The sequence below is a fragment of the Poecile atricapillus genome, chromosome 1, assembly GCF_030490865.1.
Source record: "Poecile atricapillus isolate bPoeAtr1 chromosome 1, bPoeAtr1.hap1, whole genome shotgun sequence".
NCBI lineage: Eukaryota > Metazoa > Chordata > Aves > Passeriformes > Paridae > Poecile > Poecile atricapillus.
In genome coordinates this window covers 136,215,758-136,239,938 of record NC_081249.1, presented here as the reverse complement: position 1 = coordinate 136,239,938, position 24,181 = coordinate 136,215,758, and the positions used below count along the sequence as shown (strand labels likewise).

The following is a 24,181-nucleotide window of genomic DNA, read 5'->3' as shown; positions in this document are numbered from 1 at the left end:
GCACACCAGGCTTCCTTTAAGCCAGGGCAGGCAACACATCTGTGTGGCCAAGGCCTTTTCTTTTTTTTTTTTCTACTCTACATGCAGAATATACAGTGACCTGGCTTGGAGCTGGATCTCACCTGTAAAGCTGGCCCCAAACAAGTTTTAAAGGCAGCATGCTCCCCTGTTTCTTACCAGGTCTCTGCAGAAAGTTCCATTGTTCCCCAGTTTCTCCTGGTGCCAGCCAGAGACATAGGTCTAGGCTCAGTTTCTTCCAGCTTCAACTCACCCTTAAGGCTTGCAATTCTGGTAGTGTCGTTTAAAGATTTAGCTGAAGGCGCCTTGGCTCATGGACTTATAGAAAACTGGGTAGACTGTGGAGGAGGGCTGATTCTTGAGCCCAAGGTGGGAGGTTGCCCGGTGAGGTGTAAGGCAGAGCTCTTTCATGGTTATGTGACTGGCATATTCTATCCATGGAATTGGATAACCAAGTTCTCCCACCTTCCTTCCCAATTATTTCTTGCAAATATCCTTCTAACTGCATGGAATAAACCTCCTGGAAAGGCTTAACAGCTGGAGAAGTTTGGCAATGAAGTTGATGAGAGAAGGGGAGAAGTAGTTGTTGGTCCTGTCTCTGTCCCAGTGCTGTGTCGCACCATATTGCTTGAGAAACATGAAAAGAAATCCATTAGATGTGGGGTCACTGTTCAATGTTTTGTGTTTGTCCCTTTGCTCCCACTAAAAAGAGTCTTGATACCACTCATTGCGTGATTTTGCCAGCCCTGGGTACCATTCCTCAGAGCCTGAGAGTATGTGTCCATTTGCAAGAGGCAGAAGTTCCAGCTGGCCTGGCTCTGGATTGGCATTTGGGGTAAATGCAGGGAGAGCAACCAGGAATATGAGCTCCCTTTCATAGAAAAAAGTATACGCATGGGCAGTAGGTAAATTTTGCAAGCCAGATGAAGTGTACTTGCTGGAGTGAGAAGGAAGAATTATCTGGATTCCTGCACTAATAGAAAGAGAAAAATGTTGCAGAACAGGGTGGAATGTCCTGCCTCTGAAGAGACTGACTGTAGTACACTCTGGTCACTCTAATTTGCTTCCAGATGCAGTCAGTCTTCTGACTAGTGAAAGCAACGGAGAGATTTGTGGTGGATAAATATCTTCATCTTAATTCTAGGTCTTCTCACTCCTTGTCTAGTTCTTTAATCATAGAAAACCAGTGATGCTGCCTTGCTCTCCAGCTTTGATTCCAGTAGTTTCAATTGGTTATTTTAGGTGTTCTTGTGAAAGTTGTTCCTCCAACTTATCACATCAGCTCTACCCCTAGTGCATCAGCCTGCTCTTGTGTGGGCACAGTCTGTTATTTCTTTTTGTATGGTATTTAGTAACAAAAACACAGGGGTAATTATTGGGGGTTTTTTTTCCTTTTTTTCTTTAAAAAAGGAGCTTTCATTTTGTATGTTTTGCCTCATGTTTTCACTCCCAGGGGAAACGATAAGAATTCTTGAAAAACCAAAGTGGCAATTTTTATTAAAATGTATGAAATATTTGTCAGCATATACGAGTACAGCACAGCTCTGGTGAACTGTCTCTCTTTTCCTAGGGGAGCCACTGATGCTTTGGTCACAGGGAGTGTGGGGAGTGAATATATAGAATTCCTGTGAGAGCTTCATATACACTAATTGGATTGCATTGGTTTGTTGGGGATTTGCAACCTCCTCCTTTCCCTATCTCCTCACCCCCTCCCACCCTATCTGTGCTGCCTGTGGACTTCAATACAGACAACTGGCCTCTGCGGACCCTCCCTTCACCTTCCCAGTGGATGTGGCAGTGGAAGAACCCAACAGAAAGAACTGTAAATACTTGCCAGGCAACAGGGTATGGATGAAGACAGGAGAAGGAGGCAGCACAAACTTTGGAGAGAACAGCCGAGATGAGGAGAGATGGCCCTTGGCAGCAGATCCTGAGTGGTTTAAGATGACTTTGAAGGGTGACTCTGACTGCAGAAAAAATGCAGATGGCTTAGATGCTGCTCTGCTGCCTCCTCGAGCCCAGCCTGTTGGCACCGAAACCAGGGTGAGTGCAGTTACCTGGGGTTATTCCTCAAACACCTGCTAGGGACTTGAGGGTGTCTGACTCTCTTCCTATCAAATTCCAGCTCCACAGATTTACAGTGCAGGGGTCCAATCCCTGAATCAAAGCGCTGCCTGCAGCTGGGCTCTTCAGAACCTCATGCTTTTTTTCCATTGTAGCTCCAAGCACTGGAACCAGCCAGCTGTTCCCCAGATCGCATCTTCAAAGTGGTGTTTGTAGGGAATTCCGGTGTTGGGAAGAGTTCCTTCATCCACCGCTTCTGCTATGACAGGTTCTTGGCTGAGCTCAATGCAACCATTGGTAAGTAATAGGGTGCCTGGCTCATCTGGATAAGAAAGTTGGGAAAATGCTTTTTTGCCTGTATTATAGCCCAGCTAGAGGTAAAGATGGTCCCTTTCCCAGTATTGAATCAATATTGCAATTTCACTGTACTAAATGGAGTTGGTCTGGCCATTTTAATGGCAAGCTGCTCTCTCCCCATCCTTCTTCATAGTCGTTGTCACCTTCCCGACAGGTATCGACTACCAGGTGAAGAGCCTAATGGTGGATAACACCCAGGTTGTGTTACAGCTGTGGGATACAGCTGGACAAGAGAGGTAAGTGATGTCTGCCAGGCTCAGTGGAGGAAAGGGCAAGAGAGCATGCAGCTGGTTTCTGTCCCTGGGAAAACCATCAGCTTCAGAAAGACCAGACAGGTCATGACAGCTATGCCAGTGCTGAACCTGCAGCAAAGGTTTCTTCTAGAGATTTCTAGAAGCTGTGACTGTGAAGCAGGGCCTGGAGAGATTGCTCTGAGGATTGACAGAAAAGTAGTTTTCTGTGTGTCTGACCTGCATGCTTGTGGCTCCAAGCAGTCAGTGCATAGATGTATGTTATGGAGTTCACAGGGTGGAAAGGATTGTGAACCTTTCCAGATCTGATTCAGCTGTCAAAGCCAGCTGAATTAACATGGCCTCTGGGGGGATGGTGATTTGAACTACCCTGCTGGACTCTGTCAGTGAGGTTATTGGCCCCTTTCACTGTCTCTTCTGCTGATAGACTTGTGGAAGTGATAATCCTTGGTAGAGGGATTGTGCAGCTTTTTGTGACAGTGAACACTGGTTCCCCATTTGAAGACCTCTAGTTTCAAAAGCATGGGATACATCTAGATGTTACCAGCAGTGTTGGTGAGGATCAGAGAAGTAGAGGACACATTTGACCCTCATCTGCTACTAGAGATGAAGGCCCATCACTGCCTCCATGTAAATTACATTTTAGTTAGGATATAATTAGAAGCTTAGGATGAAAAGATATTTCATGGGGACCATGAATCTCAAGGGCCTGACAAAAATAAGTACTGGGCATTTTGAGCTAAATATGTTATGGGGGCAGGCCTTCAGGGGGCAGCCAAGGTCATGGGAATATTCTAATCCTCAGCTGTGCCAATGATGCTGTCTCAGTCAGCTAGACCATGCAGAGCTGGTGGGAATGTACTAAGTAGGAGTACCTATTGAAAAGTAACTCTCTCTTCCAAAATTAGCCTTCATGCTGAAGAAATAATTATTTCTGAGGGGACTCCTGTGGTTATTTCAGTGCTGAAACTGAACAGTAAGGGCAGTTGCTGTGACATAAAATATGACATTTTATTGAGGCCAGATTGCAGCAGAGGCCAAATTCAAGATATTGTCTCTGCAGAAGGACCTTTAGCACAGGCCCCTGCAGCACTAGCAGGTCTTAGATGTGTACCCACAAGAGAGAATTTGGCTCAGTGCTGATACCAAATAGGAGACCTGGGAAGAAGGAAAAGCCTTTTCTTCTTCTTGAATAATATTATTTACTTCTAACTAGAGAAGTGTTCAACTGTAAATAATCTAAGAAAGAGATGGAAGAACCCCTTGGAGCATGCAAGACTGATGCATGCTACCTTTGATGTTTCTTCTGGAGCATCTTGCCTGCCTGGCAGTTCCAGAAGTGCACCTTGACTGCCAAGGATACAGTCTGTGCTTTCTCAGTTGGGTAGGTGCCAGAATATCCTTTCCTTATTGCAGTGAGAAAGAACAGCTTCAGGCAACTATCTGAAGAGTACAGGAAGGAAACAGCTGTAGGTTTTCTTGGGTTGTAAAAAGAGAGTTTATCCTATGTAGGAAATACACAGTTCTTTAGTGAGATCTCAGGACTTGTGTTACATTTATTAATTCCCAAATTACATTGTTAATTCCATCAGTAGTTTGCAATCTTCTGCGGTTATATCATGGGTCTGTCACAAAGTGCTTAGGGATTCTAAGGTTTGGGTTTGTTGTTCTGGTTGTTTAGTTTAATTTGTTTTTTTGTTTGGTTGGTTCGCTTTGGTTGGGATTTATTCACAAAATACAAGCCTGTGGTTTTAAATGGAACAGACAGCAAAAAGTAGATGTCTGGCAGGAGTTTTTCTTGGAAATTGTGCCTGGCTCCTGATATTTTATATATAATGCCATTGGTTTATAGATTCAGTAGTGGAAACAGAGTGTACTGATGCTAAGTTCTTAATTGCTATTTTGGCAGCCCTGGGGCAGACATTATGCATGCCTAGTTTGGACTGTGGTACAGCTTAGTCTGCAGATTCTTCCAAACTACAGAGAAAGATCATGTTTTCTTTATTAGTTTCTCCTTTAATAGGAAATTTCCTTTTCCTATCCCACCCAAACAGTTTCTTCTGCTTCTTTCTTCCTGACCTGCAGAGGTCTTCTTTCTTGCTTTCTCAGCACCATGCATTTGGCAAGATTCTTGCTTACCCATGGCTGCCTGGCTTGTCTCAAAGGTGCAGGGATCTGTCACCTCTGTGTAGACACCAGCCCTGAGGGACACATCATGAACAGGGGCTGCAGGCCTTGCAGAGAGCCTGCACTATCAGATAATCCCACTCTGTTACTTGCCCTTTGCACAGCCGTGGTTCTGACAGTGTCTTTGGTTTTGCCTGGGCTCAGGTTTCGGAGCATCACCAAGCAGTATTTCCGGAAGGCAGACGGGATCCTGGTGATGTACGACATTACGGCCGAGTGCTCCTTCCTGGCGGTGCGGAACTGGATGAGCAGCATCCAGGTGAGAGTGGGACCTGGCCTCCAGTGCTGCTGGTGCTCCCTTACTCCCCACCAGCTCCAACAGTCTGTCAGGAAGTGACATTTTCCAGTGCCCCAGGAAGTCCTATTGACCTTGTGAAGCTGAATTATCAAAGCAGATGACTGTGGCTGTCAGTTTGGAACCAGAGCCTTTGTGTTGAAGGTAACAAAGACAGTAGTAGCTCATTAAATCAGGGAGGGCTGTTTCAGTGGCAGAATGTGGTGGGACCTGCCAGCACAGTACTGTGGGTTTGTAAGCAGCCCATGTGCACTGGCTACATCTCTTAAATGTGGTCACATCCCATCTGTGCTCAGGCAGGGAGGTCTCCTGGTTTCTGGCCTATGCACAGGAAAGGGAGGTAGTCCTTTTTATTTCCTTTTTTATTTTAAAATTTCATAACAATGTATTAATACTGTTGGGTGTTTTATTTTCAAACACTCACTGAGAGCATTTATCTTATATCTTCTTGGGAATACAAAAATGCCTCTCTTTATAATTTAAATTTAAATTAGTTTTGTGTAGATGATCAAAAGGTGAAGGGAAGTTTTCAAGGGCAGTTTTGTTTTGATTGTGCTGAGTTTCAAAAAACCAAGATTTCAGTGGAATGAGTAAGTATAGGTTGGAGAATTCTAATATTGTTAATATCCACAAGCCTGTTGGGAAATAAAACAAACAACCAACCACTTATGTCTTTGGACTCTAAAAGATCACAGGTTAAGATCTTAAGAACTAACCAGCCTCTGAAAATCAGGTTCCTTTCAGGAGGAAGGCTAAACTGAGCACACAGAAAATCAAACCACATGAAGTCTGTATATTTTAATCTCTCCTTTTCCTCTCCCCATCTGTGTATTTATTTTATTTTGAAGCTGTTCAGGTTCTGTATGTCATCCAGGGCACTTGAGTGTGGAAATAACTTTGAGCCCTGCTCTTACTCTGACCATGTTCTAGTGAGCCAGTGGCGCTATAGAGAGTTTGACCAGAGGTAAGAGGCTCCAGGAATTGCCTAGGAGTAACAGTTCCTACAGAGACTGCTTACAAGGGGTGAAGGTTGCTTAACTTGCTTCAGCCGGTGGATTTTCAGCAAGGGATCATTGACTTTAAGGCAGCACATTAGACACAGTACTGCACATACAAAAATTACTGAACTTATTAAGAAGATCTGCCAGCTCACAAATTCCAAAATGCCTATGGGGAAAGCTGATTTTCTTCAGGCTTCTTATTTTCAGGCACTTGTGTCCTGTCTCTCCTCTCTCACCATCCCAGCTCAACATACCAAACATTTGGAATGTTCCCCTAGTTCAAGCTTCCTTTCACAAATCCCTGGGACTATTGAAGGAATGGCCCTTTAATGATCTCATGGGCCTGATCCTACTGCCACTGAAGATCTTGTTTGCTTGAGCTGGAAGGATCTACTCTGAGTCTAGGTCTCCAGGGGTCTTTATTTCTTTTGCAGGAAGGTATAGAGGATGGAGCTGTGGTCTTTCTGCTTGGAAATAAATTGGATGCTGTGCAGAGAGAGACTCGGAATGTACCCAGGGTGGAGGGCGAAAGGCTGGCGAAGGTGTGAAATGGTGCTCTGCTGCTTGACCTGCTATGCAGCCACCCTCCAGCTGGGAGCAGGGGTAGTCTGGCTGGCAGAAAGCCCTTCTTGGAGCCATTTTCCAGTATGGTACCTTCCCTCTCCCTCCCACCCTGTTTCTCCAATGTGGACATGCACCCAGGTCCCTCTGGTACAAGAGAGGTGGTGGCCTGTATGTGGCAGACAATGGCCCTTGAGCAGGCTCATGTGTTTCTCTTGAGGCTTGATGCCTCATTACAGTCTTTCTGAGGGGAACATGCATAGCTGATTTCCCATTTGAGGGCTCCCTGATGCAACATCATCCTGCCTCTTTCCTCACTCCCCTGTCTGCCTGCCTACTGGCACCTTGGCTCCTGGGTGGGGTAGACAGGGTTTCAGAGGTGTTTCTTGCCTTCTGGACTTGCAACAAAAAGGTAAAGGAATCAAAGTACCCAGGACAGATGTTTTCTCTTCCCAAACAACTCCCACAGTGCTCCCTTTTGGACACTCTGGCTTGGCCCCCAATGCTGAAAAAGCATCTCCTTCTCCTGGGTTAGTGAGCAGGGTGTGCACCCCAGCAGGGTAGCAGCCACCCTCCTGGCTCCAATGGCTCTTGGCAGGGATCCTGGGGATGAGGGTGGGCCAGCTCCCAAGGCTGTGGGTGAATGGTGATGGTGGAGAGCTGGCAGTCACCGTGGGTGCTTGCTGTGCTCTCTGGCAGGAGTACAAGGCTGTGTTCTATGAGTGCAGCGCGATGACTGGCTACAACATCATGGAGCCCATGCTGCACATGGCCAGGTCAGTGAACAGGAGCCTGGGACACTTCCCTGCTGGAGGTGATTGGTGTGGGCTCTCCTGGGGAATGGACAAGAGGAAGGGGGTGTCAGAGATGGACTTTCTGTCACATCCCAAAAGAGACCTGACTCCAGGTCCTTGTCTTTTGTGCCTGGAGAGCACCAAGTGTTGACTGGACTCTACACACAAAGCTTCCCCTGGTAAAACTGGCTGTTGCAAGATTAGGAGTTTAATTCAAATATTTCATCACAAAAACCTTGCATACTGTCCCAGATTTTAAGCTGTTTTTTTTCAGTTTGAAGTCTTCATTTAGCTCTAAGGGTTCTTTCTTCCCTATCTTAATAAGCACTTTAGAGACCGAGCTATTTCAGTGCCAGTAGTTTTAAGAGATAAGATACTGTTCAGCTGAAAGAGATTTGCTCTAAAAGTTTTAGTTTAAAAAAACCCAAATGGTTAGTTTTTGGAAAGAAAGTATTTCAAATCTGGCATGAAAACTATTCTTTTGTGTTCTTTTATCTCTTCACCTCCTCCTGCATCATCTATGTAAAAGCCACAGCAGGACTTAACTGTTCATTAACTGGGAGGATTTACTTACCAGCTACCACATCTCCCACAGCACGTGCCTTCAGCATGTTTTATTGGCATGCCGCTGATCAAGATGGCTCAGACAGGTGGAGCAAACAGCCTGGGATTCTGACATCAATGAGAATCTTGGGAATAAGGCACAGGCCACTCACATTGGTGCTCAAATTACTAAACCATGGGTACCCCCTCTTGTATGTGTCCAGTTTCTTTCCCTGTTCCCTGGAAATTCATGCTCATTCTCTGTGTGTGGTTTATCTTGCCCAGCTTCCAGAGAAGTTGGGTCTTTAGGCCTGTCACTTAGAATCCTAAATGCAAATCCTAAATGGCTGGTGGAGAGCAAAGAGGCAAATGCCTTGGCGGGAAGATCTCAGTAACCAGGTTGTGTTCTTGATCTGTGCTGTTCTTTCCAGGTTGCTGACAGCACAAGAAGACAGGCAGAGGGAGACTGCCCTGCAACTGGAAGATATCAGCAGGAGGAAAGGGTGCTGCACATAAAGCACACCGATGTGTCAGCAAGAGACATGTGCCAATGCTATATCATGAAACTGGGGGTTCCTTTCAAGAAAGCTGAATTTGATGATACCAGCTCTCTAGAGACTTGGGGAAGGTGCAGCTTTTCCTAGTCTGTCAATTTTGAGGCATGAATCAGGCCAAAATGTGCATATTATCTGCACTGTTCTACTTCCCAAGTCTGCATGCAGCCCTGGTCTCTAGAGGCCTCTGCTTCTTTGGGGGAATTCGGCTGGTCTTATCTAGTAACACAGACTGGGCCTTCTGTCTGGAGAGGTTGCTTCCCTCTAAAGGGATGCAGTCTTGTTCATGTTCTTTATGGCAAAGAAGTGGCCTAGCAGCAGAGAGCAGAGGACACAGTGGGTCTGTATTCAACAGAATTTCCATGTAAAAGAGTAAAATTATTTTAAATTTGGGCTAGCTCTAAGTAGTTAGTGATCCATCTATCTCGGAGAGAAGCATCTCCTCTCGGTTCTGCCGCAGCAGTGCTCAGCTGAGAGCCCACTCTGGTGAGTGAGAATGCTTCCACCACTTTCTGCAAGACCTGGATCTGGCCCTGGATTTACTGCAGGATTGGGCTGGACTTGTCAATATTGTAGTTAATAGATAATGTGATTATAGTATGAACTGATAGGATGAGTCATCCAAATGGCTTTCATTGCTTTGTCACCCCTATGGACCTTTTCACTGTCCTAGCAGTGTCCTGTGTATGTTTACGGAACACAGAGCAGTTGCCCTGGGACCCGCAGGCACTGGCGTGTGCTGCTGATTCATAGCCCATTGTGGGAGCTGTGCTGTACAAACCAGGGCAGCCATATATAGCCTGTTTTAAGGCTGAATGCTGCCTGTTTCCTCCCATTCTTATTCTTTCCTGAAGAATCTCCAGCAATTTGAAACTGCCTTACCTGCAGTCCTGAACGATCCCACCAGAGTGCTTTTAAATGCACCTGGGCTGGAAGCACAAGGCAGCTGCCTGTATGAAATGTACCTTTTTCTCTTGTAGGGACCTTGAGCAACAGCCTCACTTTATTGCTGAAGGGCTGAGATAGAGCCAGACTGAATCTGTTCCCATTGGGAAGGGTACTTCTTGTCACTAAGGGGTGGGGCGAAGCAGGGTGAGGAGAAGCACGGGCAGAGGTGGGAACTGTCCCCAAAAGTGCTCCTGGTTGGCATAGCTGCCACTGTGCCTGAGCATGGAGCTCTGGGCTGCGAAGATTTCTGGTTTGCAGCTCAGTGGCTCTCAAAGCCTTGGGAATAAGTGAGATTTTTGTTAGTGCCCTTTCCCCTTTTGTCTTTGAGGCTGTTTCTGTATGTTACTGACATTTTAGGCACAAGATGTGATACTGCAGCTGTGACGCAGACCTGAACCTTGTGGCATAGGGAAGGGCTGTGCTTGCCCAAGGTCTTTCCTCTCTTGGGATGAGGTGGTTACTCTGAATGTTTGTTTATTGCACAAATTTCCCTGGGAATATCCCGTGCAGGAAAAGTGCTCTGAGTCACCTACAGCCTATCAGTGTTACAAAGAATTTCCATCATTCCTCCCGGTGCCATTTACTTCTGATAGGAAAGAGGAAGTTTTTCTCTGGAAGAACAGGATTTCTGAGTAAAAGGAAGAGCTAAAAGTATTAAGATTCTGCTGCTCAGTCCTTACTGTTGGCTGGCTGTGGCTCCCACTGTCCAACTGCACTAACGCCTTCCAGCAATTGGGAATCAGAAAGTTACAAGAGGCCCTGAGGGAACCTGGGCAGCTGGTGTGGTGCCTGGAGTTCAGACCTACAGCACTGCAAGGGGAACTGCTCATGTTTGCAAGAAGTGGTGATTGGATGGGGTGATCCATGCTAAGGTGTTCTGACCATGCACCTCCCACACTCTTTACACAGTACACCCGAGACAAAAGTGTGAAATTTGCCTGACACACAAATACGGACCAGTTCTGTGTATTACTTTTATCAGTGCTGTCATACTGCAATGGCAAGAACCATCAGGTTCTTTTAATGTACAACCTCAAGTATGTTTTCTTAGTGTGCAAACAGTACAGGCAATAAAGAAATGCTGTCTTAAAAGTGGTTGTGTTGAGAGATTTTTTTCAGGAGCTTCAGCCTCCCATCTTCAATCACTGATCCTAGTATGACCTTCAGTTCTCACTGCTCAGGAAGTGGCCCGTCCCCCATGGTGGCACACAGGGGGTCTTTCAAACAGGGAGAGAATTAACCAGGAGCCCATGTCTTGGAGGCAGCTCAGGAGAAATTAATTCCAGTCTTTTTTTACCTCCTTTAAGCAGCCAGAGGTGCAGCTGATTAGGGAAGGCAGAGCATGGAGGAGAAAAAGGGGAGACACTTCCCCAGCAGCTGGGGGTGTAGTACTTTCAGAGAGGATGAGTTCTTACCTTGTTACCTGTATTCATAGAACTAAACCTTTATTTTATTAATGTCCCATGCATCCTTTTCACTAGAGTTGGGAATTTGTTTGCTTTTAATCCTTGTGGCCTGGCATGGCTCTAGCTGGATGTTCATACATTACAGAACTAATTACTCTGCAGTTTTGACCAAACAAATTATTACTCATTTCCCCTGCTATAAACTGATAGCACAAGTAGTTCATTGTAACGTATATTTTTTGTAAGCAGGAAAGGGTGGATTTTTTGTTTCAAGGGTGACAAAATAGCACAGAAGTTGAGCAGGCTAAGCTTGGACAACGGTAAGCAGCAGGGTGGGGTGTATTACTGGAAGGTCTTTTGTTGTCTCTCAGCACAATAATTAAATGTCCTGTTGGAAGACCCAGAGACAGTCTAAAGGGGCATGGTGCTAGTTTTTAAACCTGTCTGATACCAGACCTAAATGAGACCAGAACTTCCAAAAAGTTTTTCATTTTACTTACATCCCCCTTTTTTGTCAGAATCTCTTCTGTCTCTAAATAGAAGCTCTGGGAGCAGCCACCTTTTGTAAGTGACTGCTGGAAACTGCAGCATAAATGCAAATAATGGGTTATCCTGAGGGGGCCATGAGATGAGGAAGGCTGTGAAATAAGACTGCCTGGGGGCTTATTGGCTCCAGCCTCTTAGTGAACAAGTGACTTTTTGCACATAATCTATAAGGTATTTTGGAATCATATCACAAGAAAGTGCTCTTACATCCTGGGAAGCCTTATCCTGGCAGCTGCAACAGTGCACCTGTGTACACAATCAGGTGTAGGGGCAAAAGCAAAAAAGCCAGCTGCTCTGATAAGTAGCCATGGTCCCACAAATCTCTGCAGGCTGGCAAAGAGACCTCACTCTGCTTTGCTTTCACTTGTCTGTTTCATGTCAATATGGTAAGGGTAAGCATAAGAGGATTAGGCTGACAGGATCTCTTTGAAAAGCCAAAACAGGACTGAAAAGAGAGCATTAAGCCATGGTGTTAAGTTTAAAGCTTTTCCACAGGACAAATGCAGGAATTGCAAAGGTTTGAGCTGTTGTTTTCTACCATCTTCTTTATTCCAGCAGTCTGAACTCCAAGGGCTCGTTTCCATTTACACACAATTAATGAGCTCCTGCAATGGGGATCATCCAGTCACACGTTACTTTCTGTTCTGTCACCACCTTCTGTTTTCATGATCTTTTTACTTGTTGGTTGCTTAGACTGTAAATATATATACATCGACCAAGTACTTCTTCTCCAATTCTAAATTTATCTCACAGCCCATTATACACCTTCAAATGCTCTGCTTGGCAATCTCCTGTTCAGTGCCAATAGACCCATGGCCCTGCAGTTCAGAGCTTTGTTAGCAGGCACTCATTATTTATCTGGCTGTTAATGAGTCACACAGAAATTTCGTTTGGCGTGGCTACAATAACCCAGCCCCAGCCTCTCCAGCCTGCAGGGCATGTTTATATATGTATTTACGATGCTGCAAACACAAGTGTCGCTGTGTGCTACTTCTGAAAATACTAATCCACAGGAGACCTGACCAGGTTAAATTAGTCTCCTCCAGGTAAACAAGTATCTGCAGTTGAAAATTATCTATTACTCCAGCAATAAACTGAGGACGGGGAGGTGGGCATCCTGTGGTGTATCTCGCCTTTACCTACAGGCCCTCCCAAGCAGAAGGAAGAACTTGTGGCCAGTCATGCCCATTTGCTGGCCAAAATCTGCCGGGGCAGGGGGGGTTATTATGGTCTCCTGTTTGGGCACGAAGACATGGCAAGAAGGCAATGGTCCAGTGTGGCGGCTACCCAGGGCTCCACCAAGGAGGGGCAGGACCTGGGCAGGGGCCAGCGTCTCTTGTGGATTCCAGGTTCTGCCGCGTATTCCCTGCAACAAATCTGTCAGTGTGCAAGCAAGCTGATCCCCCAAGGCTCTATTTGATCACTTGGCTCTCCAGCAGCTCTGAGCTAAAGTGAGCTTACTCCTTGAGAAGGATGAATTGATTTCGGAGTTGGGCACATGGAGAGGTTAAGGCAAGCACCCAGGAGGCTCTAAACTGGCCTTTCCCTTCCCAGATCTCCTCTCTTCATCCCACTCCTGGAAAACCATGTGAGGCCACTCAGCCGTGGAGAGGGCGCGTGTCTTTTCCTGGGAGCATCCCTCGCACAGGGCCGCTGCTTAGCACAGCGGTGTGGGCTGCGGCTCAAGTGAGGTAATGGGAGGATGAGGCAATGTGCCAGTCACGGCTTGATCTTGATTTACAGGGTGTTTCACGGAGAACACTTTTAACAAGCAGGTCTGACGCTTAAAAAAAAAAAAAAAAAAAAAAAGAGAAAAAATTCGCTCCAGCTGGAGTTGGGTGTAACGTGTCGCCTGCGGCAACGGGAACGGCAAAGCGAGGCGCAGGAGCCGAGAGCCGGGGCCGCGGACGGCGCCGCAGGGCCGAGCCAGGCCGGCCGAGAGCGGCCGAGTGTCGGAGGAGGTGGCCCGGGCCGGGGTGGGCCGGGCCGGCCGCGCCTCCCTCCCTCCCGCCCTCCTGAGGGTGCCTCCCGTCCGTCCGTGCCTCCCTCCCTCCCTCCCGCCCTCCTGAGGGTGCCTCCCGTCCGTCCGTGCCTGCCTCCCTCCCGCGCAGCGCGGCAGGTCGGGGCGTGCGGCGGCGCCGAGCGGCGGCCGAGGGTGAGGCGGAGCGCCCGAAATGGCGGCACCGGCGGGCCGGGGGGAGGCGGGCGGGCCCCGGGGAGCGGGGCCGGGGAAGGGGCCGGGGCGGCAGCACGGGAGAGCCGGGCAGAGCGCGGGCCCCGGGCCCCGTGTGCGGCAGCGGGGCCCGGCGCTCCCTCCGTCCCTGCCGGCACCCCGCACCCGTGGGGAGCTGGCCGCGGCCACCCGACCCCGGCTCTACCGCAGCACTGCTTCGCTTCCCCTCCAGCGCCCCGCGGCATTGCACAGCTTCGCAGGGGCTTGGCCCGTGTGTGCTTTGTTGGTGTTTTTTTTTTTTCCCATTAGAAAAGTGTTTTAACCTGTTGCGGGTCGTGTCATAAACTTTGCACTGCCCGCGGAATTAGTAAAGGTGTTCTGAAGGTTGCCATAAATCTTGTGAAACGATTATTGCCCCCCTTCACCTTCTGTTCAGTCGAATTTGCCTGTTGTACAAATAAAGAGTTGGCCTTTATGCTGGGCTTGTAGGACCCTTGGAGGCGGAGGAGGGAGAGAACGAGCGCTTGTTTACCACACGGTCCAGGCGATGTTCTGTTCTGTTCCCTTCTTTTTTTGGAAGCTGCATCAAATGGGGAGCTGATGGCAATGGGTTATTGCTGCACCGTGGTGTTGATTGCCATGAGGAATCTTTACGAATAGCTTCTTCTTCCTGTCCTCTCATGAAGAACATAAACTGCGGTAATTTTTTTTAAAGTCTGACTTTTTCTGAGAGCTTTTGTAATCAACTTGTTGCAGCATCCTGTGGAATTTTAGCAATGACACATCTTTATTTCAGGCTAGTCTATAGCATCCCTTAAATTCTGCACTGCTTTGCTTCCTTTGTCCTCCTACAGCACTTCCTGGCTTTCTCTGAGGGTTTATGTGGTGCCTCCTAGAACAAGGGTTGATTGAAATAGCATCACCCATCAGAAGCAGTTTTATTCAAACAGTTTTGAAAGAAGTCCCTTTTGAGAAAATACGTTTCCTTTGCGACCTTCATGTCCATTGCCAAGGTTCTTAGGGAAGCTTTCGGTGTGATGGGTGGGCTTACCAGCTGGTATTGTGGAGGCTGAAGAGCTTCTTAGCGTGCCACCAGTCAGGCAGAGATCCATCCCAGTGCTGCCGGATGTCTGTCACTGCTGCCAAAGGACTGTCTGGTGGAGGGAGCAGAGTGCCTGACTTGGCTGAGTGGTTGCTGAGCTCACGATAACTGGAAAAGTCAGTGCAAAAGTTTCAGCGCATTTCTATTCTCTGAAGCAGTTTGTGTGCCTAGGACAGGCAGTTCCCAGTCTGTGGATTGTTGGAAGCTGGTCAGTGGGGAGTTGGATTGTTGGAAGCTGGGGTAGCATCACTTATGCTTTATGTTATGCGTCTGGTGACAGGTCCCTGTCAAAGGCACAGCGCTGGTTTGTGCAGGTGGGCCTGGGCTCTGGTTTGCTGCAGCCGCTCTGGTGTGCCAGCACTTGTGCATCCACATGCCCTTGCTGGAAGCTTGAGCTGCGAGCTGGAGGAGGTGGCAGCTTTTTGAGCTCCTCCATGTAATTCACCTCAGATCACATCCTTGCTCTGTAGTTTGCTGGTGATGTCTTTGAGTTCCAGGCCTGTATTTACTTCTGGTCATATGCTGTATTTCTGCAAAGAGCATGTTTCATTCCACGCTGTTGCTTGTGTTCATTATCCTGTGGCTTCTGCAGTGGAGGAGAATGACTCCCCCAGTTGCCTGGTAAAAGTCCTGGCACTCCCTGCTTAATGCTCGTTTCAGGGATCAGTAAGAAAACACCTTTTCTGACAGCTTGAAATGATGTCCCATGTGTGACAGTTCATTTTACTCTGGAGTCTGAGGTGGTTAGTCCTTCTTGTACATTTTGTGAGAGTTTAATGAGTTATATTTCTCCTAACTCAAGGCAAATGTGTTAAAGGGATTTTATTTGCTACTTTCAGTTCAGCCTCCTGAAGTTTCTCTCTTTGGGTGTGATACATTTTTCAGTAAGGGGGTGGAAGAAAGCTGCTTGTATTCCCTTGGCAAGCAAAAATGCTAGGTGGGAGTGGCTGTGAAGGTCTCTCTTTCCCCTTAGGAACTTTCCAGTAGGTCTGTTACTCCCAGCAAATGGAAGCTGTATCATGACATGAACTGTTTTCATCACACATGCATAGAAGGCAACAGCTTCCTTGCTCTTAAGACAGCCCTGAAGTGGTTGGTTAGAGAGCTGTGTCTCTTCTAGCCAGGTCATCCCACTGGCAAATTCACTTGTTCCTTCTACATAGTTTGGCTTCTTCGCTCAGGAATGCATTGAACTATTGATTATGGATGGAAGGAGAATGTGTATTTACGTGTGTTTGTGTAACATCTCTATCACCATGTGTACCTGTTTGTGGCAGACCATCCTATCTGGCATGTCCAGGTAGTTTGGTCATTTATAAAGTAATCATAGTGTCCCTCTGTTCTTCTTGTGTCTTAGGTTTAAGGCAGAAGCTTAGAAAGAAAAAAAATTGACAGCCTGTGAAAAACAAAAAGGGTAGCTGTGCTTTTTCATGCCCCAGTTTACCATTACTATCTCCAGTGGCCTCGTCAGCCTTATTCCTTAAGCCTCCTGAGAGGATGTTCTAACGCTCAACTCTACTTTCTGCTCTTGAGCTCAACACTGGGTTATCTCCAGCTCTCCCTGAGTGTGTGCACTGACAGCTGAGGTCATGGAAAGCCTGAGGGAGGGGGCTCCTAGAAGTAACAGCTCATCTGAGCTTCTCTGGCTTTGAGGAACAGAAGTCTAAGTCTCCCTGGTTGTTTAAAAACCTTCAAGATCCTAAGGGTGTAGACCAGGTCTCCTTCTGTCTCACTTGCTCCCTGAATGTGATTTTTCTTTTGGCGCAGCAAAGCTGAAATGAAATGAACAGTGTCACTGTAAAACCATCCAATTTTCCCCTCCTTTTTTGTATGTGCATTTTGACAGAGCTTTTCCCCAGGATGGTGACCATCTTCCCAGTCTGTGAGAAATGTGCTTTTCCCTGGTACCCTGTGTCTAAAGCCAGGGTGTGGAGGGAGAAATGAGGAATGGCAGGTGTGTGGAATGGAGATGAGGTGTTCTGTCAGTTCTGTGCAGAGTGCCTCATTCTATCCCTCCCCACAGCACAGAAACTGTTGGCTGCCAGGCCCTCTTGGCAGGGATCTGCCCTGTAGTAGCAGCACTGGTGATGGGCATTTCTCTTCTGTGCTCCTTTCTGTCCTGCCTGCCAGACTCCTGCCAGACTCCTCTGCTTGTGATCTCGACAGCCTGGGATCCTGGGGAATGGATTCAGGGAATCCTACTAAGTCCTGTGTCCTGGCTGCTGGCAGTAATAAAACTCTTGGCAAAATGAGCAGGAGGGTGATGACTGTTTTCCACTCTTGGAATTTCATGGCTGAGTAAGAGGTATGTTTTGGGCATTTGGGTGTGACCAACTTGGTCCATGTTTCTAGCCTGAGTTTCTTGTGCTGGTCGGGTGGTTATGACCCCAGTCCAAGCTGGAAAACTGCTATGCAGCTCTGTAGGGCCGGATTGCAGTAAGGTCAACATGGGACTGAAAGTGTGTCCAGCTCCTTAGAAGGATGCAAGCATGAATTGATCCCATGATATGCCAGCTGGGATTTTCATGGAGTTACACATACATATGTATGTGTGTGAGTGTATTTTGTGCATGCTTTTGATGCCAGTAATGGTGGATATTATTGGAGGTAGGATATTGATGTAGTGGGATAAGGAAGGACATCAAGAATTCTGTTCTTCAACAATTGAGGGTGAGTCCTTGGCAGCTGTTTAAATTCATTTGGGTGCTGATCTACAGACACTGTCTGCAGGGTGCAGCCAAGCAGATACACACTGTGCAACTCTTGATTGGCATTGCATTGCCTGCATCCCTGCAGGCTGCCATGGAGCTGCCTCTCCTACCTACTGAGGTGAGTGTATCCCAGAGAGGGAGTGTGGAGGATGTGGGGTGTGGCACAGCCTCTTAAGAGAGGTGGAAATGAAATGTGTGAGAGGTGCAAGAGAGGATATTGCTCAGACCCACAGGTTATTCCTGGCGGTGGTAATGAGGCTTCATAAAGAAAAGCCGAGGCAGAATTTGGTGACATAAAATGTTTGGCATTCACCCTTGTTTCTTATCTGTGTCTGGCGCCAGATCTGAATACAAAAGGAGCAAAGTTGACTTGTTCAACCCAGGTTTTCCTTACTTTCATAAGAAAGAAAGCAGCAGTGGGGAGCTGGGGCAGGGGAGGATTTGTAAGGGTGAGTGCCTGTGCCTTGGTGAAATCTGTTCTTGTAGCTGTGATGTGGAAGATGGACACTTTCAAGAAACAGTGGAGTTGGGCTGAAATTTGCAGCATGTTTCCCAGATGTCTTTACCACTGTAGGAGAGGGATAGGTTCAAAGGAAGAAACACCTTTTGGAGATGCTGTGGGAGAAAGATCTGCTGTGGTGTACAAATAGACGAGATGAAAACATGTCACCCTGGAACACTTCCGCTCCTATGGGGAAGAAATGGACAGGAGAAGGATCAAGCACATGATAACTATTTTGCACTATTGGCATTGCATGGTGGAATAGCAGGTATGTTTTGGAGCCTGGGCTGCATTTGGATATCGCTGGACTCTCCAGTCCCAGCCAGGACAGTGCTATACAGCTCCACAGATGCATATCAGACAGGAGTGCAATCAGCTCAACACAGACTGAGAGTGGTCCTTGGCAGCTCTTTCAGTACAAGCATATGACTTACCAGCATAGCTGGAGGATGAACAATGGATTCATTGGCCCCTTCACTAATGAAATTCAGTTAAAACTGGGGCCAAGAGTAGTTTGAGGTAGGAATTACTGTGGGAGAGGTTTCTGTTTTGTCTGGAGTGCGTTGCTGACCTGTTATCTGCTGGAGTAGCAGCCACAATGCCTCTGGCTTTTAGGGAGTACTCTGATCCTCATTGTCCACCATGCTGCAACAATAAAGAAAATAAGGAGGAAGGATGGTTTTGGTCAAATTTATCTGCTATCAGAGCCAACTGGCAGATGGCAGCCATGCTGACATTTCTGGCATGCCAGCCAGTGAGCAGGACTTTTGTAGTGCCTGACAAGGCCGGTGTGAGTCACAGCTTGTGAATGTCAGTATTTCTTCTTAGCTTTGGTGGAATCCAGAAGGGAGGAATTCATATCCCACATCTCACCCCTGGGAACAGGGATGGTTGGCTCTTTTTCTCCATGGTCACTGTAAGCTCCATACAGAGCTCCCAAGGGAGCTGTGTGTGCCATCACAGGGGTGAACAGTGCGTGTAGAAGCAGGACACGTGGGAGCAGGAAAGAGTCTTGTGGTTCTGTGTCGAGTGCTGTGTGGATGGGAAAGTGGTGGGCTTTGTACATGTGGTTTTGGCTGTTGAAGCATAGAAAGGGTGAGCCCAGTCCTGTGTGGAAGTACCACTTGCTGAGGAATTGACGTGTGGTTGGTTGCAGGTTCCCCCTTGCTAAGTGGAACCCTCTTCCATCTTTGCTGAGAGACGTGGCTAAAGGCAAGAGGTCTGCCGGAGGTGAGGAGACATTTGGTGTGGTCTCCAGTGTATCTTGTCCATTTGGAGGGTTTTTTTAAAGGACATACTTCTTGTTATTGGGAGGATCTCTTCCTGTATTTGGGGAGGAAGAACTGTCAGGCTGGTTCTGCACCTTTGAGTCCCAGTTGTCTGGGGTTTTTCCTTCTGCTGAGTAGAGAAAGAGTGCAAGTGAGCTCATGTTTGAGGAATGAGGCAGTGCTCAGCCTCAGGAACGGGCTCTGGAGAGCCAAACAAAAGCCTATTCTGTCCATTGTGCACTCCCCAGGGCTTACCTCTGCTGTATGCAGTGTGTCCCGGACAGGAAGAAAAAAGCGAACTTAAACCTCTATGCTTAGACCGGGAGCAGAATCCTGGCTGCTGACATCACTGGGCTGTTTGCCCTCAGGTACTGTGGATCTTGACTCACAGCTGTGCTGCTAGAAGCCTGGGAGGAGGGAAAAGCAGACAGTTGCAGAGGGAGACCTCTGCTTTCACTGGTGCCATGAGCTTTATTTTGGCTGCAACTGTCTCCACGTGGAAGAGAACCCCCTTGTAGGAAAAAGGGTTTTATTGTTTGCTACTTCATTGGGAATTTTAACAATCTTTTAAGAAAAAAAGAAGGGAAAGGGAAGACAACTGAGATGACAGCAGTGAGAATATCCAAAATAAATTATTGTAGTTACATCAATATGATTCTTATCAACAACATTTACAAGGGCTTAAATGGTAAGCTGATTTCCCTGTTTATGAGGGCATGACTGCTGTGGATCAGCAGTACCCTCATAATTTTTAATAACATAAGCATGTGTGGCCAGGTCTGGTCTTCTCACCTTCCATTATCCTGCCCTGGGCAGTCAGAACTAGAACACTCTTTTGGCTGAGATGAGTAATAGGAGGAATATTTTCTGTGCTAGAATTGACCTGGTTATTTCCAGGATTGGATTTTATTGGATGTATGGATTTTAGAGTATTTCTAAATTCTCAAAAGTAAGAGATAAGTCTTGTTTTCTGGGTTCCTCTATCCTTGTCTATCCTAGAGGGACCTCACTTTCACAGTGGGCATTTAGTGTTGAAGATAGTTACTTGTTTTTTTTCAGAAACTTTTGACTGTTGTTTTTAGATTTTCTCTTGGGTGTATTTTGCTTTTAATACTTAAGGACTTACTGAGATACTTGATCTACAAGTGAGCCATGCTGTGGACTGCTTTTCCCCTCCTGCTCACTAATGGCATTGGATGAATTGAAAAATGGATAATGAGTCTGCCCAGAGATGGAGACCAAAGTGCTCTGCTGCTTTCTGCTGAGCTCAAAGAAGTCTGAATGCTGGGGATGTGCCAGTTATGTTTTTAGAGGCTCCTGAGGGAACAAAGTATGGTTTCTTCATCTCCTGAAGTGTTCTTCAGTCTTCTTGGTATTTGAGGGTTAATCCAGGGTAGAATGTGCTAGTGTAGAATATAGAGTGGACTACTTTTAGCCTTTAAATGTTAACCTTTAAAATAACAGGACATCAGATGAGATGATAATGGTTCCTCCTGACTTGAAAATTGACCTCTAAGCTGGATGGGGTGGTTGTGGGGAGGATTAAATTTCAAAGTAATTTTACTCTTTCCTTTATTGAAGCTTCTTCATAGAGTGCTGAGTTAACAGGAGGGTGGTTTGGTGGAGAAATCTCTGCAACATTTTCCTGCTTCCTTTTAAGTCCAGCTGTTTTGTGCTGGTTAGAACACTTTCCCACTTTCTTTTCCTTGCCAGCTCTAAATGAAGTGGACAATTACACTGTCATGGTTTAACCCCAGCCAGCAATTATGTACCATGCAGCCACCCCTCCCTCATGCCCCTGCCCTGCTAGGATGGGGTGGAGAATCAGTAAAATAATACAGTTAAAACTTAATGGATTGAGATAAGAGCAATTTGTCAATTGAACCAATGTAAAATATAATGATAGTGGTAATAATTTTAATAATAACGATAGTAGTAATGAAATGGAGAGTGAATAAACCCGAAGAAACACGAGTGCTGCACAGCTCCGTAGCCTGTCGCCCAGCAGTGATCGGCAGCTCCAGGCCAGCTCTCCCCAGTTTATATCCTGAGCCTGACATTCCGTGGTGTGGAACATCCCTTCAGCCAGTTTGGATCAGCTGTCCTGGCCATGCTCCTTCCCTGCTTGTGCACCTCCTTAATGGCAGAGCGTGGGAAATGGACAAGTCCTTGATCTAGAGTAAGCACTTCTTAGCAACAGCCAGAACATGTGTGTTATCAACATCGTTCTCGTACTAAATGCAAACCGCAGCACTGCACCGGCTGCTAGGGAGAGCGCTGACTATCCCAGCCAAAACCAGGACGTACACTGAGACAGACTTGCCAAAGCTGCTGTGCTGATGTGGCTGTGTACCCTTCATGGAGAGCTGCCCTTTGCCTGTGCCTTTGCTTGAAGCTGCCGAGAGGACCAGAGCAAGCCCAGCTCCCCGTGCAGCCGGCAGAGCAATGTGTTTGAGGGAGGCGCTTGTTGCCATGGGGCTGGGGGATTTCTTCGGAGCTTAGTGGTGTCTGCTTTGGAGCCAGGGACTTCTTTGTGTCTTGTCTCCTGCTGCCAGCCTTGGTGAAGGGCCAGCAAGTAATTGCCTGGAGGCAGCCCGTGCCTCCCGATTGTTTATTCACATGCTGGTGCCTCCCGGTCAAGTTTGCAGGCTGCTCCAAAACCAGCTGCGTAAATGGTTTTGGTGGAGTCATTAAAACGTGCTCCACGAGGGCAGGGCAGAAGGGAGACAAATGTTTTATTTTTGGCTGGGAGTTGTTTAATTTTACTAGAAGAACGATCTTTTTCAAGGCAGCTTTATGCAGTGTGGATTGAGCATTGTTTCCAGCACTGCTCCTATAGCAACAGGAGAGAGACAGCTCCTATGAACTTCGACTTACAGCTCTGGGAAATGAGCTGTCATTTAATTGCCCTTGACTGTGCTTGATATTTGATCTGACTCTAATAAAGTGATTTTAGCTCTGGAGAGGAATATAACTCCTCAAATCATTCAGTGACTGCTTCAGAATGCCTCCGGAGATAATGTTACTGGGAATATATAAGGACTGATGGTCAGAAGAGATTTCTTGGCCATTCCTGACACTGTTGTTAGCAAAGTAGGTATTTCCAGGTGTGAGTGTTCCCACATAAGGATATGCTGGATAGAAGGGGAGGCTCCTGAAGTTGTGCATCTGTGGCTGCAGTGATGAGGTGAGAGCTGTTGTTGCCCCGTTCTGTGTCTGCATGATGTTCCCTTTTCTGTGTGCCAGAGCACTGCAAACTGCATCACCCCATTCCTGGTACCACAGGTACCTGCTCCTCTGCTGACATGCTCAGAGGTTTTCTCTGGCATGGTTGGCATCAGTCCTGAGTTAATCAGCAACAAGTCTGAAGCAGTAAGAATGTTAACCTTGGTTTCCACTGCCAAATCCCCTGTCAACTGCTTTTAAAATATGATTTTAGTGGAGTTCACATTGAGGCAGGCTGCCTGGGAAAGATGTGTGGGATGACTCCAGAGATTTGCTTTGCTTGTTTGCACCACAGAAAGTGAGAATGGGAACAATTCACTCAAAACAAGTTTTGTACAAAAGCTAAAGCTGGTGTGGGTTTTTGTGCACCTCTTGCTTTGTGCTGTTTGCAGGTGTCTTGGGCACAGGCAAGGCAGTGCTAACAAGTAACTTGAAAACTTTGTGGTTTATAGCTTTGTGTTGTGCATTGGCCTTCCAGAAGAGAGGACAGCTTGGCTGCTGGAGGATGGATGTTGAGGAGGGCAAATTCACCCCTTCTCTCTGCTGGGAAAGGCACTTAATCTCTCTGTGGTCCTATTATAACCTGCTCTCTTTTTTCTTTATTGGGGTGCTTTGAGGAGGCAGAGGATGTTTCAGCCAGTGAGATTATCGAACACTGTGTGATTGAGAGGCTGAAAATGTACCTTGTGGTGACACACCAATCGCCTGCTCTCTCTTCCAAAAACTGCCGCATATGTTTTTGACAGTGGGATTTTAAGCCCCGTGATTTGTTTGTGAGTTTGGTGCAGTGAAATTGACAGTCTGCGCTGTCAATGGGATATGCACCTGATAGTGTGGGGAGGTAGGAAATCTACTGGCTTTTAGCTGAGCACCTTTTCAATGTACAGATTTGTAGGGAACAAAACTGCACTGAGACTGCAGCCAAATTTTGAGCTACTGTGTAGTAGCTACAATGCAGCACGTGTTCTTTGGTTAGTCTTTGCCCTCAGCTCAAACCACTGTGTAAAAACCCAGCTCTTTGTAGGCAGTGAAAAAATGGTTATCACTGCTACATTATTTGGAGAGCGCTTTGAATTGGTGTAGAGTTGCCTGAATAGGCTTTGTGGAGGCTGGGAGGATGTCTATCTTCCCAGGACTTTTAGTGCTTGTTGACTTGGTTCTAGTACTGGCATGGCTACAGGGCAGGAAGGTTTTGTGAGCTCTCTGAAAACACTGAGAGCCCAGTGGCTTCGCTTCTGAGCGCTGGGCTCAAAATGAATGGGATGAATAGGTGGATAATGAATAGGAAGGGATCAGGCAGAAAGCTGATTCGGCACAAAATGTTTTGTTTAGAATTGTGGTTTAATGCTGCTGGTAAATTCTCCAGTGCAGACAATGCCCGACTTAAAAAAAAAAAAAAAAAGGAAAAGAAAACCCCAAACAAAAAGAACCTCACAATGCCCATGAGCAGAGTTGGGAAAATATAATTTAAAATACCAATAGTAGGCTGCAGTGAAGAGTTTGCCTTGTCTATTGGTTGACCCTGAACTTTCTGAACTATTGCTCCTTGTGTCAAACCCTCATTGCAATAGCTCTCTGCAAACACAGCCAGGCACTGATTTCTGCTGCTTCCAGTGAGAGAAAAGAGAGGGTTATTGTTCCTCTCCTCAGTTCAATGACTAGTGAAGTGGTTCCT

At 46.9% G+C, this 24,181-nt stretch overlaps 2 protein-coding genes across 9 annotated transcripts in view; both read left to right on the top strand.

Moving 5' to 3' along the window:
* Positions 1-10,659, top strand: part of CRACR2B (calcium release activated channel regulator 2B) — a 38,454-nt gene extending 27,795 nt beyond the window's left edge. For 3 of the 5 annotated variants that reach the window (XM_058829488.1, XM_058829479.1, XM_058829496.1), the window contains exons 12-18: positions 1,767-2,061; positions 2,238-2,379; positions 2,594-2,675; positions 5,022-5,136; positions 6,608-6,715; positions 7,434-7,510; positions 8,503-8,722. In XM_058829488.1, coding sequence (XP_058685471.1) covers positions 1,767-2,061; positions 2,238-2,379; positions 2,594-2,675; positions 5,022-5,136; positions 6,608-6,715; positions 7,434-7,510; positions 8,503-8,587 — 904 coding nt within the window. In that variant the 3' untranslated portion in view covers positions 8,588-8,722. Of the gene's footprint in view, positions 1-1,766; positions 2,062-2,237; positions 2,380-2,593; positions 2,676-5,021; positions 5,137-6,020; positions 6,137-6,607; positions 6,716-7,433; positions 7,511-8,502 lie in introns of those variants that run through there. The other 2 variants (XR_009276581.1, XM_058829504.1) reach the window with 2 other exon arrangements.
* A 2,922-nt stretch (positions 10,660-13,581) lies between these two features.
* Positions 13,582-24,181, top strand: part of CD151 (CD151 molecule (Raph blood group)) — a 32,452-nt gene continuing 21,852 nt past the window's right edge. The window contains exons 1-2 of one of the 4 annotated variants that reach the window (XM_058852173.1): positions 13,583-13,680; positions 14,279-14,397. The gene's annotated coding sequence lies outside the window, so the exon portion shown is untranslated. Of the gene's footprint in view, positions 13,681-14,187; positions 14,398-24,181 lie in introns of all 4 variants that reach the window. The other 3 variants (XM_058852155.1, XM_058852164.1, XM_058852183.1) reach the window with 3 other exon arrangements.